The sequence below is a fragment of the Chiloscyllium plagiosum genome, chromosome 1, assembly GCF_004010195.1.
Source record: "Chiloscyllium plagiosum isolate BGI_BamShark_2017 chromosome 1, ASM401019v2, whole genome shotgun sequence".
Classification (NCBI taxonomy): Eukaryota; Metazoa; Chordata; class Chondrichthyes; order Orectolobiformes; family Hemiscylliidae; genus Chiloscyllium; species Chiloscyllium plagiosum.
In genome coordinates this window covers 120,479,357-120,498,031 of record NC_057710.1, presented here as the reverse complement: position 1 = coordinate 120,498,031, position 18,675 = coordinate 120,479,357, and the positions used below count along the sequence as shown (strand labels likewise).

Genomic DNA, 18,675 nt, shown 5'->3' with positions numbered 1-18,675 from the left:
CCACACTCACAGGAATCCGATTCACTAGAGAGGAAGAAAAGGACAACTAACTCCCATTCCTAGACGTGATGGTACAGAGAACACCGAACGGAAAATTCACCACAAAGGTATACAGGAAAGCCACACACACAGACCAAGTCCTAAACTGTGAAATCAACCACCCCAACACACACAAAAGAAGTTGCATCAAGATACTGTTCAAAAGGGCCACACAACACACTGCAGTACACCAGAACTGCAAAAAGAGGAAGAAGAACACCTATACAATGTATTCGCCAAAAACGGATACCCGCGCAATTTCATCAACAGATGCCTAAGGGAAAGACAATGGAATGAGGACATGCCACAACCCAAAGGACTAACCACACTACCATACATCAAAAACATTTCTGAACTGACAGCCAGACTACTGCGACCACTAGGACTCATAACAGCACACAGACTAACAGCCACTCTCAGACAACAACTCACCAGGACAAAGGACCCGATACCCAGCATGAGCAAAACCAATGTAGGGTACAAACTCCCATGCAAGGACTGCACAAAACACTACAAAGGACAAACAGGAAGACAGCTAACGGTCCGCATCCATGAACACCAACTAGCCACAAAACGACATGACCAGCTATCCTTAGTAGCCACACACTCAGATGACAAGCAATATGAGCTTGACTGGGACAACACTACTATTATAGGACAAGCCAAACAGAGAACAGCCAGGGAATTCCTAGAGGCAATGCACTCCTCCACAGATTCAATCAATAAGCACATCGATCTGGACCCTATATAACGGCCACTGCAGCGGACAGGTGGAACTGACAACCGGAAGCAGCAGATTCAAACCACTATAAATGCCGGAGGAAAGATCACAGAAGCGCTTCACAGGAGGCTCCCAAGCACTGAGGATGTCACCTAGACAGGGGACAAAACGTCTGCAACACAAATTCCCATCTCGGCGAGAACCACAACATATTATCATGCCCTCCTATTTTAATTTGTGCCTTCAACTCATCTACTTTGTTCATCAAACTCCCAGTATTAAAATAAATACTATCCAACCTTGTCAAACTCCTTAGTTGGAGAAAGTGAGGACTGCAGACTCCTTAGTACCTTAACTTACCTTTAATTTCTATGCTTTAATTACTCACTTGCTGTCTTTTCTAATTTTGGCCAGACATCTCCCCATTCAGTGTGTGCAGATGCCAGCATCCTGAAAAATGGTCCCAATTCCCATAAAACTAAAGCCCTCCCTCCTGCATCATTTCTGCAGACACACATTGTTTTGGGTGAACCTCTTATTTCTGTATGCAGTAGCATGTGGCATCAGACATAATCCAGGGATTACTATCTTTTGGGTGCTTTTTTTTTTAACTTACTTCTTAGCTTCTTTGATCCTGCTTGCAGGACCTCATCCATTTTCTGCTGATGTTATCATACAAAGCAAATTGTCTCAAGCTCAGCTGCAAGGACCCAATCTCACTGTAGTAATCACAAATAGTCTTGAAAGATGACTGAGTTTCCCAATGGTGGTACAGATGAAATTGTCTTCAATGGTCTTGTGTAAACTATGATTAGATTGTGAAGGGAGTTTTTATTCTGCTTAATTTATGCAGTTTGCAAGGCCTGTAAATCTAGCTAGTGTGCCTCTAATTTGTTTGATTTTCAGTCTGTTGCTCAGCCAGTTGGGGCAGTGGGTACAGAGAGGCTCTATGATGGATGGTGGAAATGTGAATGTGGGCCTTCATTCATGGAGGAAATATATGTTCTTTCAGGAACTTCATGGTGGAGAAATCACTCTGAATAAGATTCCCATGAACCTTCCAAGTATGCTGCTCCAGGGCTCTGACTGAAAGTTAATGTTCTGATTCCTTTAGCTTTTTCCTCCATATTAGTCAGTCAGAGTCTGCTATATCATTGTGCCCTTCTCTGTTGAGATAGATTGTAGCATCCTTCGTTCTTCACAATCATCGTGGAGACCCTTCCTGGCTCATTCTGAAGAACAAGCCCAGAGCAGGCACTGCATTTTTTTAGAAGACGAATTGGCTGCTCCGTGTCATGTCAGAAATTGTATTGAGTCTCTATTTCGTTACTGGGGTTTCTAACAGTGTATTATGACCTCAATGGCGTGCATCATCTCCTGAAAAAGAAGTCTGTACTTTTGGTTATTAACTGAAAGAATCCTGCCGTAAAGTTTCACATTTTAAACAAAACTTTACTGTATAAAAACTAAATAAAACAATTTAACACCAAATATATTTTATAAACATTTAGATTTTAAACTTGAAGATCTCAACAGACCACTTCCTGTTCTGTTTTTAATTCCATGCAAGAATTCCCCTTTACATTACAGAATTTAGAGGGCTCCATTATATCTCCTGGGACCAAAGGAAGTTGTGTCACAACTCTTAGGAATTTGCCTTGATTCTCCTTAGCACGTCTGCTTTTCCTAGAGATATGCAACTTCTTGATGTTCTTCCAGTGGTATTCAGCGAGGCAGCCCACTTTAAAAGCTCATCACTATGGACCCTCCAACTCAGGAGAAGGTTTGACTGTCTTCCTGCTTCTTGGTGTATGATTTTCTTTTCTCTACTGTCTTCCAAGCTATTCCATTTTGTAAAGTTTGTAAACCTATCGTGCTTATCGGAAAAGACACAGGTAAACCCAAAAGAAAAAGGGTGCCTTCCTTGCATACTATCTCCATGACAATGTGGCCCACTTGAGATATCCCAGATAGCGATCCAAACTAATTAACTTTACCTTCCCAAATCAATTTGTTGCTATACCAAATGTGTGAATACTATAAGGCCTGCTCTTATTTGCCAGTGGTTTCCAACATTTCTTTGACGTAGCGGAATTACATGAATAATTGACACATTTAATTGGGGAAAACAGCAAACCGATCAGACTTACTAGTTCCATTCATAAGCAAACAGTAGCCCACCTATCTAATTATCAGTTTCTCAAACCCAATATTTTTTACACTTATGTTTAAAAATGTATGAATCATGAAATTAGGCATTTTCACAGCAGGTGTTAACAGCCAAGATTTGAGAGGGGAACTCCTGTTGCCTTGGATATATCCATGGTGTTGTGTGACATGTGTAAACAGCTGGACAAGTTGAGTGCTGCCGGATGTGACTGGTGAGTGCTTCCTGGGAAACTTGCACAACATGCTTCCCATGGTCACATACTAACTGATCATAAATTGAATTAAACCTCTTGCTGTTGTTAGAGGCTGCAGGGCTGGAGCTTCAAAGGCCAGATATGTGGAATTGATGGTTTCCTGCCCATATGGAGAGCCTTCAATGGACTTGAATGGACTTGAATCCTATACACACCTCATCTTGGTTTTTCAGGTGTATTCAGAATTGCATGGACTCTCCAGCATTTTTTAAAAAGTTTTTTTTGTGATACCTCGATGCAGCATTATTTATCTGTCCTGGAATGTTTCCCGTAGATTCTTGAAAGAACCTGGATGCTTAAAAACTTGATGTCACAATGATCTTTAGTATGACTGGCATCTGCTGCCCACACAAACCCATTGAACACAGGTCATTCCATAGCAGTCTGCTTAATCTTTGATTCTACACTTGTACGCTGGAAGTCTGAGATAAGAGAAAATGCTGCAGAAGTTCAGTAGGTCTGACAGCAACTGTGAAGAACAGAGTTAATATTTCATGTTTGATTTGACTCTTCTTCAGAACAGTCATACTGGACTCAAAACATTAACTGTTACTCTCTCCACACATATTGCCAGAGCTGCTAAGTTCTTTGCAGTGATGTGTCTGACTATTTAGATATATCATGTATATTGTAAATATCAGTTAGTTTTATTCAACGACCAGTTTATACTGACACCTTCTCACAAGAAGGATTTCTTGCTGATAAGTGTTGTGTCAGTAGCCATGTTTATTTCCAGTGTATTCTTCACTTCCCTGGTCACCATTTCTGAAGTTTAGTTTATTCTTTACAATGGAACCCTCCCCTTACTTTCTGCCAGCTTTGTGAAGTCAATTTTCGAGAGGTCTTGAGAAACAAATTGCCATTTCATTTCACCTGTTTGTCTTTTTAAAGTTGTATTTTTGATCTGACACTTGGTTTGTATTCATCCTACATTATTTTCAGTTTCCTCTTGAAGGTGCCCTCGCTTATGCTCTCTTGAGATACGAGCAAATAATTGCACCCAACCACATTGTTCATCCAACTTATTGTGTATCTTTACAGTCAGTCTTTTTAGAATGTTAAAATATTGACTGTGTTGAATCTTCAGTCAGGTTAATCCACCCAGAGTTTTCCATTTTCTGCATACTGTCAGAATAAATTGTCTTTGTCAAGTTAAGCTGAGAGTTTCCCCTTGTAATTTTCCAGGCACACCAAGTCATGAAATAATCGTGAATTATATTTACAAATTTTGATTCGAAGCTTCTTCCATTTTATGCTTGATCGAAGTGCACCATGAATGCAACTCTCCTATTTTTACTTATCCTCTTTAGTTTTCCATGATGCATTCTTTCTAGGCTCTTATTCTGATCTAGCAGTCTGTAAAATCTTCCAGTTTTATCGTTGCATTAGATATGTGCAGCCAGATGCTTTCAATTCAAGCAGTCCATGACAATGTGTCCAGTAATGGGTAGAAGAGCATAAAATATGTGCAGATAGATTTTCCACTTGTTTCCACAAATAATAGCAGTGTTGTCCAGATGGAAGTAAATGGAGCAGAACTAAAGATTAGAAAATGTTAACTGTAAATAATGCCCAAATACATTGACATTATGCACAATCTTTTGCCTAAACCAGTCCCGATCCCACGAAAGGGATTATACACCAACCCCCCCCCCCCCCCATTTGAAATTGAGCTCTTTTTCTTTGTACATAAGCATTATTAGGCACATTTTAAAAGTTCTTTCATATCAAAATCTACTTAATTTACTAAGAAAATGACTTTTGTATAATTATGAAATGAACCTGTCTAGTTTATCGTTTTATTGAATTTTAGATCATATTAATCACTGGTGGAGAACTAGGACCTTCACTAAATATGATTAGTTGGTGTTAAACACATTTTCAGATATAATAAAACTGCACTTGATTGCTTCAAGAAATGCATCTTTAATGAAAATAAACAATTGAATTCTATAATGCTGCCAGATTGTGTTTGTACATGGACAATTTTACATTTATGATTAAAACAAATTTTAATGGAAACTAGTGGTAACTGGTGCAACATTAAGGAACTTTTGAATGTTGGTCCTGATTATATCTAAAGCAGAAACTGTAACCAGTGTCTTCTCCCAGTGCGGCACTGGTAAGTGAGGCACATGCACAAGTGAGTGGTCCTTTTAGGAAATGCACATCTTAGTACCTTGTTGTGGCCAAGTCCTTTCGCTGCCCAACCTTTCTACAAATGGAATGATAGTATGGTTACAGCATGAAGAAGGCAATTGAGTCCTGTGTGTCAGTGCTTGGTCCCATTTCCCCAGCATGAACAAAAATGTTTTTGTTCATGACTCCTTTGCTTCTTTTGTCAAATGCCTTAAATTGGTACCCTTTAGTATTGGATGCTTCTACTACTGGGAACGTCCCAATATGAACTCTATCCCTAATGATTTGCATACTTCTATCAAATCTCAAGTCAATCTTCTCCTATCCAAAGAGAACAGTCCCCTTTCTCCAACCTACCAATGTAACTGAAGATCTTTATCTCTGTAACCATTCTCATGAATCTTTATTCTATATACCATCTCATGTCTTCATATCCATCATGATGCCCAGAATGGTGTTTCTTCATAACTTCTTTGCTTGCACTTTCTGCCTCTATTTATAAAGTTCAGATTGCTGTATACTGTATTCCATTAATTGCTTTCTCAACCTGACTGCCACTTTCAATGATGTGTGCACATGTATCCCCAGATTCCTCTGTTCCAGCATTCACCTGAGAACTGTATTTTCCACTTGATGTTGCACACCTTTGTACTTCCTACTGAAATGAATTGCTTCAGATTTTTTCTGCATTACATTTCACCTGTAACTTTCATCAGCCTGCCTTCCTCATAAAATTATTAAAGAGGATAGGATAGTGAGGAAGGTGTTTGGTGTGCTTTCTCTTATTCACCGTGGGGCAGCATGGTGGCTCAGTGCTGCCTCACAGCGCCAGGGACCTGGGTTCAATTCCTTCCTCAGATGACTGTGCAAACTCCACACAGACATTCTCCCAGTGTCTGCGTGGGTTTCCTCTCCCTCTCAAAGTCCAAAGGTGTGCAGGTCAGGTGAATTGGCTGTCCGAAATTGCCCATAGTGATAGGTACATTAGTTCGGGGTAAATTTGGGATAGGGGAATGGGTGTGGGTGGATTACTTTTCGGAGGGTCGCTGTGGACTTGTTGGACCGAAGGGCCTGTTTCCATCCTGTAAGGAATCTAGTCTTGTTGGTCAGAGCGTTGAGTACAGGAGTTGGGAGGTCAAGTTGCAGCTGTACAGGACAATAGTTCGGCCACTTTTGGAATATTGTGTGCAATTCTAGTCTCCTTCCTATTGGAAGGATGTTGTTAAAACTTGAAAGGGTTCAGAAAAGATTCCTGAAGAAGGGCTTATGCCCGAAACGTCGATTCGCCTTCTCCTTTGATGCTGACTGACCTGCTGCGCTTTTCCAGCAACACATTTTTCAGCTGAGATTTATTGCTGTCAATTGCCCAGGGCTCAGCTGTTTTCTCCTTTTGGGTTCTGAAAGTAGCAGGGAGCTGAGTCTCACCCTGTCGCCCTTCCAGGCGCCCTGGGCTGCAGGGAGCGGCTCGGATTGAGTGCGCCCCCCGGAGGCGCTGCAGCACAGTACAGCACAGCCCGGCCGGCAGCAGAGCGCATGCGGGCCCGGGTGCCTGCAAACTTCCTGGTCAGTGTGGATGGGCGAGAGGCGGGCAAAGGGCGGAGGTGTTAGCAAAGGAGAGAGAGAGAGAAAAAGGAGGAAGGAGGTTCTGCTGCTGTTGCGATTGAGAAACTCAGAAAGCCTCCAGTGGAGTAAAGCGAGGAGGCGCTGTTGGTAGGAAGTGCAGCTGCAGCAAGGGGGAGCGAGGCGGCTCCCACCACAGACAGGGACACTGACTCCAGCATGTACTCCCAGTGCCAACTCTTCCTGCTCCACAAATCCAACTTCCAGCGACCTGGCAACACGCTGCACCGCTAGCCCCGTGCCGCCTGTGATTACAACCTGTGGGCTTTGCTGGAGGAGATTGCATGGAAGAACAAACAGCCCCAGGTGACTGGAATACACCCTGTTCTTGTGATTTCTTCTAGCCGGGTTGTGAGCATCAGGAGCAGGGAGCAGTGACGGGAAAGCGCCTTCTGCCTCCCGCTCTCCAGAAGCCCGGCTGTAATGGTAAACATATAAATCGGATGGAGAGCACGTAATTAATCAAGAGTGAAAAGTTTCTGCAGGCTGGTTGCTGCAGCTGCTGCTTTTCCAAGTATTTATGCACGTTTTATTTAAACGAAAGCGCTCCTGACATTTTTAAAGGAATTTCAACTACATTATTGTGCTAACCCATAAAGGGAGAGAGGAAAGAAACATTGTGGGGATGCCCGCGAGCACCTTGCAGTCTGCCATTGAGATGGTGTTGTGTTTGAAGGAATGATGTTAGCTGAAGTGCATTAATCCAGACGCTGGCTCTGCAGAGAAACAGTGGCCGGGCGGACATCAGGATTTTGTTTTCCCCTCCGGGCAGGTTTCGTTGCGAAGAAAATTAGCATTTCGAAGTGTATTTATCGGAGTATTTTATCTGTATGTAAGAAAAAAGGAGGTGGGGAGGAAGGATGCACCCCAGCGTGTACAGAGCAAAAGTCGAGAAGCAGAAAGGGAGACACAACTCTGTGACTGTGGAAGTGTTTCTGCAGGGAGGTGCTCCCTGGGGATTCACTCTGAAAGGTGGCCTTGAACATGGGGAGCCGCTGATCATCTCCAAGGTAAGATGCGATTCTCACTCACACGGAAGAAAGCAAAACAACACATTCTGCTTTCTTTATGCAGCATTGGCTGTACATCGTGTAGAAACTGTTAATGCATGCTCGTTCTCGGCTGGTGTTTTGAACTGTATCGGAGAAAATTGAGTTTTGAAGCGCAAATTGTCGATGCTGGCTTAGTTCCCATTGATAATGTCACACCTCTGTTGCCTTCAACGCTGATTTTTTTTGGTGAGAAAGCCCCAAACGAGTCACCTTGGCAGGAGGGGAGGTTCGCCACTTCGCTGGAGCTCTCCCCCTGAATAAAGTGAGATGGAACTTCTGCACTGACGGATTAAATGAGTGCAAGGATCCGGTTTCCACAACAACCCGACCCTTTAATGGCAAACACGCCGAGAGGGAGAGAGTGATGCCACTGGGCGCTGCATCACTTGGACTCGCTCACATACCAGCACATCGCGACGTTTGGACCTCTGCTTGGGGGGGTTAGTTTACAGGTCAGAGCTTGGCATTATGGAGCCAGTAACACCGCTGCCTGCATGATGGGGTTCTGCCGACCCCATCGTTGAAGACACGGTAGCATTTGTTCCGATATGTTCCTCCTCCACCCGCACAGGCAGTGATGGAGGGAAGCACAGCTATGGTTTCTCCTGTGACCCCGCGTTTCAATTTGGTTTGAAGCAGTGGGGACGAGGTGGAGAGTAAAGTTGAGATGGCAATCATTGGGCGAGAGAAAGATTGCGACGAGACTGTGGATTCTCCCTTGATGATCCCATAATCAGCTCCGGAGAGACTCACAGCAGGGCAAACGGGTGACTCTTACTGAGTGTGCTCCACAGCTGTAGCAAGAGCTTTTGATTTGATTTATAGTTGTGTCCCTAAGTACAGTGAAAAGTTTTGGTTTGCAAACAGTACAGGCACATTCATAACAAACGCAGACGTACAAATCATAGGGTGCTTACAGCAAGGCATATAAGGTTACAGCTGCACAGGAAGTGCACAACAGCAAGATTAGATTTGAAATTAGAGAGGTACATTCAGCAGGCAAGATGCTGTTCTTGAAATTTTGGTGCTTGTGTACAAGCTTTTGTATCTTCTGTCTGACTGAAGAGGTTGGAAAAGAGCTTTACCAGGGTGGGAGGGATCTTTGATGATGTTGGCAGCCTTTCTGTAGCAAAAAAGTGTAGATGGTGAGCATGGATGGGAGGTTGGCTTAATGTGATGGGAGCTATAAGGCAGATGAAAACCTGTGTGACACATGGAGATTTTTTTTTGTTTGCATTTATTTATGTCAAACAAATAAAGGCTACAGTCTCATTGTCACACCATATTATGATGTGACGAAGACTTTTTGCATGTGTTGATCAGGTTAACAATTTTATACCAATTTTTATATTTCTTAGAAAATCTGGACATACCTGCAATAGAACATGTCTCCTCACTTGACGAATAGGAGCCAGGTAGAAAATCATCTTGATAGTTCTATCCAGTGACAATTACTGGCAAGTTGCTTGTTACCAAATCCATCACTCATCCCACCCCCTGTCAAGTGCACCCGTCTCTGCTCCCCCAAAAGGCCATCCTAAATCAATTGCTACAAAAGACTTGAAGTACAATTGCCCTGCTAATAGAGAATTGGAATTAGCTTTATTATCACATGTACTGACATGAGTACATTGAAAAGTTTACAAGTCACCACTTACTTTCATCCCTAAGATGATGCAGTATGTAGGTACAGACACTTAAGTATAAATTCTTTGATATGAATTAGAAAAATTAAGAAAAAATCTAGCAGAGGAATGAAGTAAAAAATATATAATTTACAGGCTTTCTACCCCAGTCCATGCAACTTCCATTCATGAACTCCATCTCAATATGAATTAGCAGCCCAAGGAGAGTAAGAATAAGGGGAAAACATCTTTTATCAGAAGCTAGTTAGTGAGTGAATTCTGCTGGTGCTCATGAATAACTGCCCTCAAGAAGTTGATTTCAGACCTTGCCTTGTTGAGTCTTTGTTCCCATCTAATGTTTTGTTTGATACTGTGGTAGTTTTTTTTTAATATAGATTCTGGCACCAATACTCCTACAAAAACAGAGACTAATCACTCAGTGCACCAAGAAGGTTGCGCCGCCCTTGCACTCCTCTATTGTTTCTCAGTGTGGTGTTGTGGGCCAATTGCATTGTGGTAGCTTGCTAAGGAGACTTCCTAGAATGAGATGTTCCTGATCTGTGAAGATTCATGTACCCCAGCACTGTAAAGGTAATAAATTCTAAATATTATGTTAGACTTGTTTAGTAATAATTTCCATCAGCTGTTATAAAGTATTGGTAATCTTTGGGTGAAACCTTAAAAAAAGAAGGAAAATTACTAAAAGCTGGTAGAACAAAAAAGAGAGAAGGCTGTGAAATAATGAAGTTAGCAAGAAATACTCAATATTGGGAAGGGTATTGTATATGTCAAAACTGTCAATTGTGTATTGGTTCTGTAATATTTGAGAGTTTGCAAATTTATGGGAATTAATGTAAAAATAGAAGTTCAAAACTGTTATCATCGGTCACAGTAATTGAAAAAGTGTTATTTTAGTGCTTGAAGCATTTTCCATTTTAGTTCTGTCCTCTCCTGATAATGTAAATTAAATACAAGTAACCATTTTAAAGCTGAACATTCAGAGGAGGTTACCATTTTGGTCCCCAGTGTGATCAGTTTAGCTGTGGAGACCTAATACCTGGAGTTCTAAGCACAGTTTTGGTTTCTCTATGTAAAGTTGCAACACACTGAAAATTCACTGTTGATTTCTGACATGAGAGCGTTCTCCTAAAATAAAGGACTGCATAAGTTAGGCCTATGTTGTCTGGAGTTTAGAAGGATAAGAGGTGGTCATGCTGTAATATACAAGTTCTGATGGCGCTTGATAGAGTAGGTACTGAGAGTTTATTTCCCTTTGCTGTGATGAGGCTACCATCACAGTAGACCATTTAGCACTGTGATGTGGTGCAATTTCTTGACTTAAAAGATTGCAAATCTTACAAACTGTCTCCTTAAGTGAATTCTGGGTGCTCCAATCTTTGAATGTATTTAAGGCTGATATTTATGGCAGATTTTTCAGTATTCAGTGAATCAGTGGAGCAGTGAGAAGGTGGTGTTGAGGCAGAATAATAGCAGAGTGAGCTTGAGGACCCATGTAGTTAATGCACCCTCCTATTTCCTATATATTGTCTGCATTACTGTTAGCTTAGGTCGAGAATGGTCAGCAAATGATGCACTCTTCTGTTTGCAGGTCTACAACATTTGGTGATCAAAGACCTAATTGGATTGTGATTTTGCCTGTATTTAGATAAACTGATGTGTTTACTGTTCAGGCTAGCAATGAAGAATAATCATTTAGTACTGGAGGATGCCAAATGATAATGACAGTGGTTCCAATAAACAGTCAGTGTTGCAGAGGCCAGAAAGTGGGAGCAAGTTTAATGAGAAGAAAGTATCCAAGTGCCTTATTGTTTCTTGGGGAAATTTCATGATCTTACATCTTTCTCCTTCCTTAGTGTAGGAATAATATGGCTTTAAGAGGTGTATTTGGTACTTTATTTTTGAAGAGAGATTGTGAGCCAAGCTGTCTCTTCGTAGTCAATAAGTAAAAAGCTGTGAGGCCTTGGTTTTTTTTTAAAAGGTTGGAACAATAAAAGCAGCATGAATGGGCAGAGTCAGGTTCCCACAAAACGAGAGTTTTAGTTTAGCTTTCAGTGGTTAGGTTTTGAAGTTGCTTGTGGAAGCTGCCATACCCCTCTCTCTCTCCAGAGTTTTCCCATGGTGTTCGTTTCTCCTTGATTGAAGAAACATCGCATGTGAGATCATCTGTTATATTGAATTTGCTTTCACTAAGGGTGTGTTTAGAGGAGGTTACTATATTGTTGTTTAGTAGTTAAATAATCTTTTATTCTGTTAAGTTTTCCAATAGAATTATACTGATTATTCTTTTATTTGTATTTTAACTGTAGGGTAAGCATAAAGTGTGTTTTGCTTAAGGCAGAGTAGTGTGACCAAGTTACACGTGAAATACAGCATTCTTGCACTTGCCTTTAATTAAGATAAAAGTTAGAGTCTCAGCTATGTCCTTGATAGACTTGAAGGGGGTTTAGTCTGGTCCATGACATTTGTCCAATCTCTCTGATTCACTTGAGTGTTTCTGGCATTACAAACTGTAAAAGCCGAGTTCAAGTAGTTAAGGACATTATTTTTAATTTCTTCATTAAGCTGGCTGATTTACTTAAACCATAGAACAAATGTTTGACTTGTATAGTATCCTAAATAGTTCAGTGAAAATGTAACAAAGATCATGACACAGTATCTTGAGGTGTATGGTATTATTGTAATGGTATTATAATTCCTTTTGGTGTCAGGTAAAACAAAATCTTTAAGAAATGTTGCTGGCAATGGATTATGGGTGAAGGAAAAAGACAAAGTAATACTTTGGACTGTTGTACATCCTATATAATTCTCAGTCGCAACCTTGGTTCGTGATCGTTTTGGCTGATTGAGGAACATTTATGGCATTTGCATCTCTGTAGTACAACACTTCTGTCTTCCGAAGACTGTAAAGCAAATGTTTTCCAGTTGCGTCTAGAATGTCTCTAAATAGCACTTCAGTTAAGTTTTAAACATTTTTTCAAATCAATGTTTGGGAGCACAGATTTAAATTAGTGAACTAGGAATTGTACTTTATTTCATATTTGATTTCTAAAACTCTGTGATTTGAAGTAATCTTTTGGAAAATGATTTTTGATCATTCTGCATACAGGGAACAGTGCATTACCTGTATATATGTGTTTAGAGCCTGGTGCAGATTGACATGCAGAATCCTGCATTCACAAACTTGAAAAACTCTGTGATGAGCGATCTGAGCCCAAAAGGGTCCATTTTCTTGTGAAATATCTTAAAGCAGTCTTTTTCATAATAATGTGCAAATTTATGACGTTTCAATATTGTCTGAAGTCAGTTGTCTCTGCCAGTGAGCTCATTGCTCAATAAAAAATGCATCTGAAAAGGAGGAAAAAAAAGTGAACAAGAGGCTTCCATCCAAGCTGATATCAAGGTCCATGTATGAGAAGCAGTCTCATAGAAGCTGGGAAGTGAACATGTGGAATGTAGCTGAAGTTTTGGCTGTGCTCCAGGGTTGGCAAAGGAATGCCAAAAACATGTGCAGCTTAGTTGGCCCAGTTTGCTTAAACCGTAAAAGGGTCATCATTTCAAAAGGATTGTTCGAGACTTCCTAGTCTGCCTGTTAAAGAGTAAGGTCTTTTATTAAAAAATCATTCATTTGAAAAAAACTATATTTAATTAGTCAGTTTTCTAGTGTGGAAGCAGGAAGGAAGTGGTGCGTTAACCTATTTGTCAAAGAACAGTAAGATTAAGAATCTTTTCCTTGTCGTTCAGGTTTGTATTGATGGCTGTATTGTGGTTGGCTTGGCAAAGGGTTCATATTTTTAAAGTTCATATTAACATTGTACAAATAGTAAACATTTGTTTTTTCCTGGTAAGTAGTAATTGCATTAAAACTTCCAGATGGAAGATCTTGGCTAAAGTGGCAGACCCTATAGTTGAATCTTTATATTTTTCATATTGATTTCTAAATGATTGTGTAATTGGATCATTTTGTTTACCAGGTTTTCTCTAACCAAATCGCCTTTTTAAAACTCTGCAGCAGCTCATAATCGTCTATCGGAACACATGGCATTGTGTAGCAGATAGTTCGTTAGTCTCTGAATCATAGCCCCTGTGATGCACAATGTTTTATTATTGTTATAAAAAGTTTAGGTGAGCTTTTGATTTATCATGATCAGAATCAGAATGGGCAGTACGCTGATTTGACCGCTGATTCACTCCTTGCTTCAGACATCAAGTAGGATAACATGTCAGATGCAAAGTATTGTCAAATACATTGACATCTTTTCCCTTTTACAGAAATAATTTGGTAATGGAAAACAGCGTGAGGAGGGATTTTATTCTTGATGCCATAAAAAGCTTTTTGCGATCCTCTTTAATTAAATGCATATTTGAAATGTTTGCACTAATCTAATTACTAAATCTGATGTTTAACCTGAATATGAAGTCCAAGTAGATTACAAATTGTCTTGTTGATGTTGCGTTATTACTGATAACTCATTCATGCCTTCATCAAAATGATTGCAATTCTGTGCATTACTGAAATGTGACTTTATTATCATGGGAAACTTTGTAAAAGTTCGCAATCACTAACACAATATTTTTTTCATCATCAAAACAGCCCTTAAGCTCTCTACTTTATACATTACACCATATCTAACTTTGATGTGGTAAAATAAAATGCCAGAGGTATACAGTATATAAACTTCAAAGAGACAGGTTCATGTGCCTAATGGGAAGCTTCACATATCCACCATTTTTGATTTTAAGCCAGTTCATTTGTCAGGTGTAATTGAAAATTCACCGATCCTTTATCATATATCAACGATCTATTGTAGTGCTACTAATAAAGTCTCATTCCCACTTCTGTGTAGTTCTCCGGCTTTCTATACAGGGAAGGTTTACTTCCTCTAACGGTGCTTGCAGTTGCTGTTGTTGCATCTCCTTGATAAGTTCTGTGAATAAATAGATAACTTTCCCTCCAATTTACCGCCTTGAACAAAAGAATAATCTCCCCTCAAAAAAAAAGAGACACCAGAGACTGGAAGAGCAGTGCCCCCTGAACTCGAGTGTACAGGAAGGCCTGAGGCCTCTGCTTCCACTGAATGAACAACATGAGTGTTGGGTTCCTTTTCTACCACTGTCTCCTGAAAGATCAAACCAAAGGTCTTGAGTGCCTTATTTAGCTTTGCTGCCGTTTGTCTCACAATGTGTTGCTGCTGCTTTAAGAGAATGAAGGGTCTTATGACTTTGGTGCCTGCCAACTTTAGAATATTCAATACGATGCCCGCATCTCTGCTTCATAAAGAATCAGAATGATTTGGAATGATCTACAGGGTTTCTGTTATCTCTCTTTCATTCTAACAAAGATTAGCCTGGATCTGGATCTGCTCTTTGGGGCACAGACATTATTAAAATCAGTTGGTCTGAAAATTATTTGCCTTAAACATGGCAAGCAAGCTTCTGAAAGAATCAATACCTCTGCCCTTGTATCCAATTTAAAATTAATTTTCTTGTTTTTAAGCATGATCTCAACACGCCAGAATTTGTTTTATGGGCCTGTGCATTCTGGGAAACTGACACTTTGCAGTAGCCCTGTCACACTCCAGAGGAAGAATTCACCATCCCCTCCATTGTCCTCTGTTGCTGGAACACAGATTGCTGTGGTCTCTGTTTAATTTTTGGTGTTGCTGCTGTAACATGATCTTCCTCTTGGTACTTTTGGCCCTCTATAAAACTAGCTAGGCTGATTTTCTGCTGGTCAGATTCCTTAATGGCACCCACTGTACTCTGTTTCTTTATTAGCAAATTTCTTTGAGTGTTAATTTCTTCTCCATGCCTGTAAGTCCTGTGATCTGTGATTCTATTTACTTGCTTTTGCTGGAGGCTTGCTGACTTTCCTGCAATGAGCTATTTCCTGCATTTTTACTGCTTTTATGCATGTTTTCCTTCTCCGTGGTCCATTGCTTAGGAGAGCCTTGAGGTCGATTACTCACTGCTTCATGTTACTGTTGGATTTCCCTTTTGGGATTTGCCATACTCCCAGAGTCAGGTTGCTGGGCTAGTTTCATCTTTCACCTGTAGCACTAAACTGCCGTTGGGCTTCACTTCAGGTACTCCTTGCCATTTGCCTCTAATTATCAATGTCTAGTCATTGCTGTTAAGATGTGATTGATATGCTTGAGTGAACATTGATGAGTGTTACTAAGCGTAACTATATACAAGAAATGGTAAAAGGTCTTCTGGAACCCTGTAGACTCTGCTTCCATTTCCCAGTGTTCTGATGTTACCGTGACTGCTCAATTTGCATGTGCCAACTGGCTATTCTTAGAGTCAAGTTATAATTAACCCCTTACTCCACACCTTGTACAGCCCAGTTGAAACTTTCCCTAAGTAGGTTGGCACAAGTCTGTGAAATCTTTGTAAAAATGACCAATTGTCCCACCAATTTGTCCTCAGTCAGTTCCAGTGAAATCATTGGTATCACTGAAAAGGCTTGTATTGCATGAGATTGCAAAGTGGAAGATTTATGTTTTCCAACCTTCTGGTAATTCTGTTTGTCAGGAAGAACATAAGTGTGAAGCCCCCCCCCCCCCATATTTGCCAGTTACCTTTGTGCTCCAGTAAAAACAAAATACTGTGGATGTTGGAAATCTGTTAAGCAAGTTGCTGATGATAGTCAGCAGATCTGGGGATACCTTTGGCAAGAGAAACAGTTAGTGCTTCGAGTCAAATATTAATTGCAGAGCCTTGAGAAGACTAAGTCTCTTTGGCCATTGTCATTAAATTGGAGGATAGTGCAAAGCGGAAGGAGGCAACTTGAGTCATTGTGTCTGTGCTGTTTAAAAGAGCTGCCCAATTCCTCCCACTCTTCTGAATTTTTTCCCAGAGCCTTCCAAATTGTCAGGTGTTTCTCCAGCTCCCTCTTGTAAGTATTATTGAATCTGCATCCACCACCCTTCCAAATGCATTCCAAATTTTCTCAAAAATATTCTCCCATCTCTCCAGTAAATAATCTGCCTTTAAAATCATCACCTTTTAAACCAGTATTCTGTGCTCACCAGCCTGCTGCCACTTGAAACAATGTAGTCTATTTACTCTGTCATAAGGTTTCCTGATGTTGAACATGATTTATGCTGGTGTCAAGCCTCCAGGTTTGAATACACTGGTAAGTATCAATGTAATAAGGTTGGGTGTCAAAATCCCAAGTACATACATAGTTTACTAGTTTTAACATATGATGTGTATAGCTGATGGCTACAAATCTCCAGAGTATAGTGTTTAACTTGCTTAAACTCTGAAAGTGCTTTTCCTTACTTAGATTTAGCATCGCATTCGAAAATGTGCAGACAGTCTCAAATTGGACAATATGGCATTGCATTTGGATGATTGTTTTTGGTGGTTTTCCTCTTGCAGATGTTTGGAGCTTCAAATTATATGCAGTTTTGAGAATGCTCTTAGTGTGGCAAACCAGAATGAAGCCATTGAATTAGTGGCCCAACCTCAAAGATTTGGTATACTTTTTACATTGCTGTATTCACATCTGATGGAGAGTTCTTCCAAAAAAAAACTTTCACAAAATTCTGCTGCACCTTGGATGTGAATCACGTAAATGCAAAATTACAAAACTGGTGTGTTTCATCTCTGGCATTGTTGCTTACAATGATATTTTATTTCATTGCTAAAGACTATGTTCTAGTGTGATTGGTTGGGTTCAGTTAACATAGGTACTTTCAAGCCTAATTTAAAGGTGTTATTGTATACCTCTGAAACAGGTGGCAGTTGAAGCCCGGTCTCCTGGTTTAGAGTTGGGGGCACTACCAGTGCACCACAAGAGCCCACAGGGGTGCGAATAAAGAAAGTTTTTAATTAATGTGTTCAGAGTGCTTATTACACACATTTGGAGCAGCTGGGATCTAAACCCAGGCCTCAAAGTGATAAAACAAAATGCATAAATATATAATGTTTTGCAATAGTACATAATTTGCTATGGCTATTTTGCATTTTGTAAACCTACTTGATCAGAATTGGGCAGTTATAAAATAACATCGCATCGAAAATAAATTATTTAAGGGTTTAATTTTGAAGAGCATCATATCAAAGCTAACCCTTCACTCAGATAAGGCTCATGAGATGGATTGAGGAAAGGGAAGCTGGCGGATTTTTTATTTTTCATTGCTTCCTCCATGTCTGAAGGTGCTGAGGTGGTTGTAGTAAATTTGCTGTAGCTGAGATCGATTTAACTCAAACTCCGGAAGTGAATCTGGATCCTTTGTCTGTAATTCATTTTCAAGCAACTGAAATATCTGTGATATGTAGCAGACTTTAACAGCCTTGATCTAGTTAGAGGTTTCCCTGCATCACATTATTAATTGACTTCCAGTTTCCAAAAGGCTGAAACTCGTTCAACATAAATCTAATATTTATTATTTGCCATTAGGTTTTGCAGTCCTTTCTAGTGGCTTTAAAGTATTACCAATATTGTTCTGATATGTGTATGTGGCACTGTCAATATCTCATTCTCTCAAAGGCTCTAATTTCGGTGAAAAAGCCATAGAAAAGACAGAAAAAACATGATTTATTTTTCTTAAACTTCCTCAGCTACTGTGCTGATGTCACAACAGAAGTATGGGAGAACCCTTATGGATGGTGCCACTCTTTAGGAAGGGTAGTGAGGACAAGCCAGGGAACTATAGACCGGTGAGCCTGACGTCAGTGGTGGGCAAGTTGTGGAGGGAATCCTGAGGGACAGGATGTACATGTATTTGGAAAGGCATTAGGGGTAGTCAACATGGCTTTGTGCGTAGGAAATCATGTCTCACAAACATGGTTTAGTGTTTTTGAAGAAGTAACAAAGAAGATTGATGAGGGCAGAGAGGTAGATGTGATCTATATGGACTTCAGTAAGGTGTTCAACAAGGTTCCCCATGGGAGACTGGTTAGCAAGATTAGATCTCATGGAATGCAGGGAGAACTTGCCATTTGGATACAGAACTGGCTCAAAGGTAGATGATGGAGGGTTGTTTTTCAGACTGGAGGCCTGTGACCAGTGGAGTGCCACAAGG

General features: G+C 40.4%; 1 protein-coding gene across 3 annotated transcripts in view; it reads left to right on the top strand.

The window, feature by feature from the left end:
- Nucleotides 1-18,675, top strand: part of shroom3 (shroom family member 3) — a 442,567-nt gene that overhangs the window by 23,663 nt on the left and 400,229 nt on the right. Inside the window, exons 1-2 of one of the 3 annotated variants that reach the window (XM_043695305.1) lie at nt 7,871-7,952; nt 10,015-10,210. The exons of 1 other annotated variant lie outside the window; for it this stretch is intronic. In XM_043695305.1, the coding sequence (XP_043551240.1) occupies nt 10,190-10,210 (21 nt within the window). In that variant the 5' untranslated portion in view covers nt 7,871-7,952; nt 10,015-10,189. Of the gene's footprint in view, nt 1-6,734; nt 7,953-10,014; nt 10,211-18,675 lie in introns of those variants that run through there. One more of the 3 variants, XM_043695296.1, reaches the window with a different exon arrangement.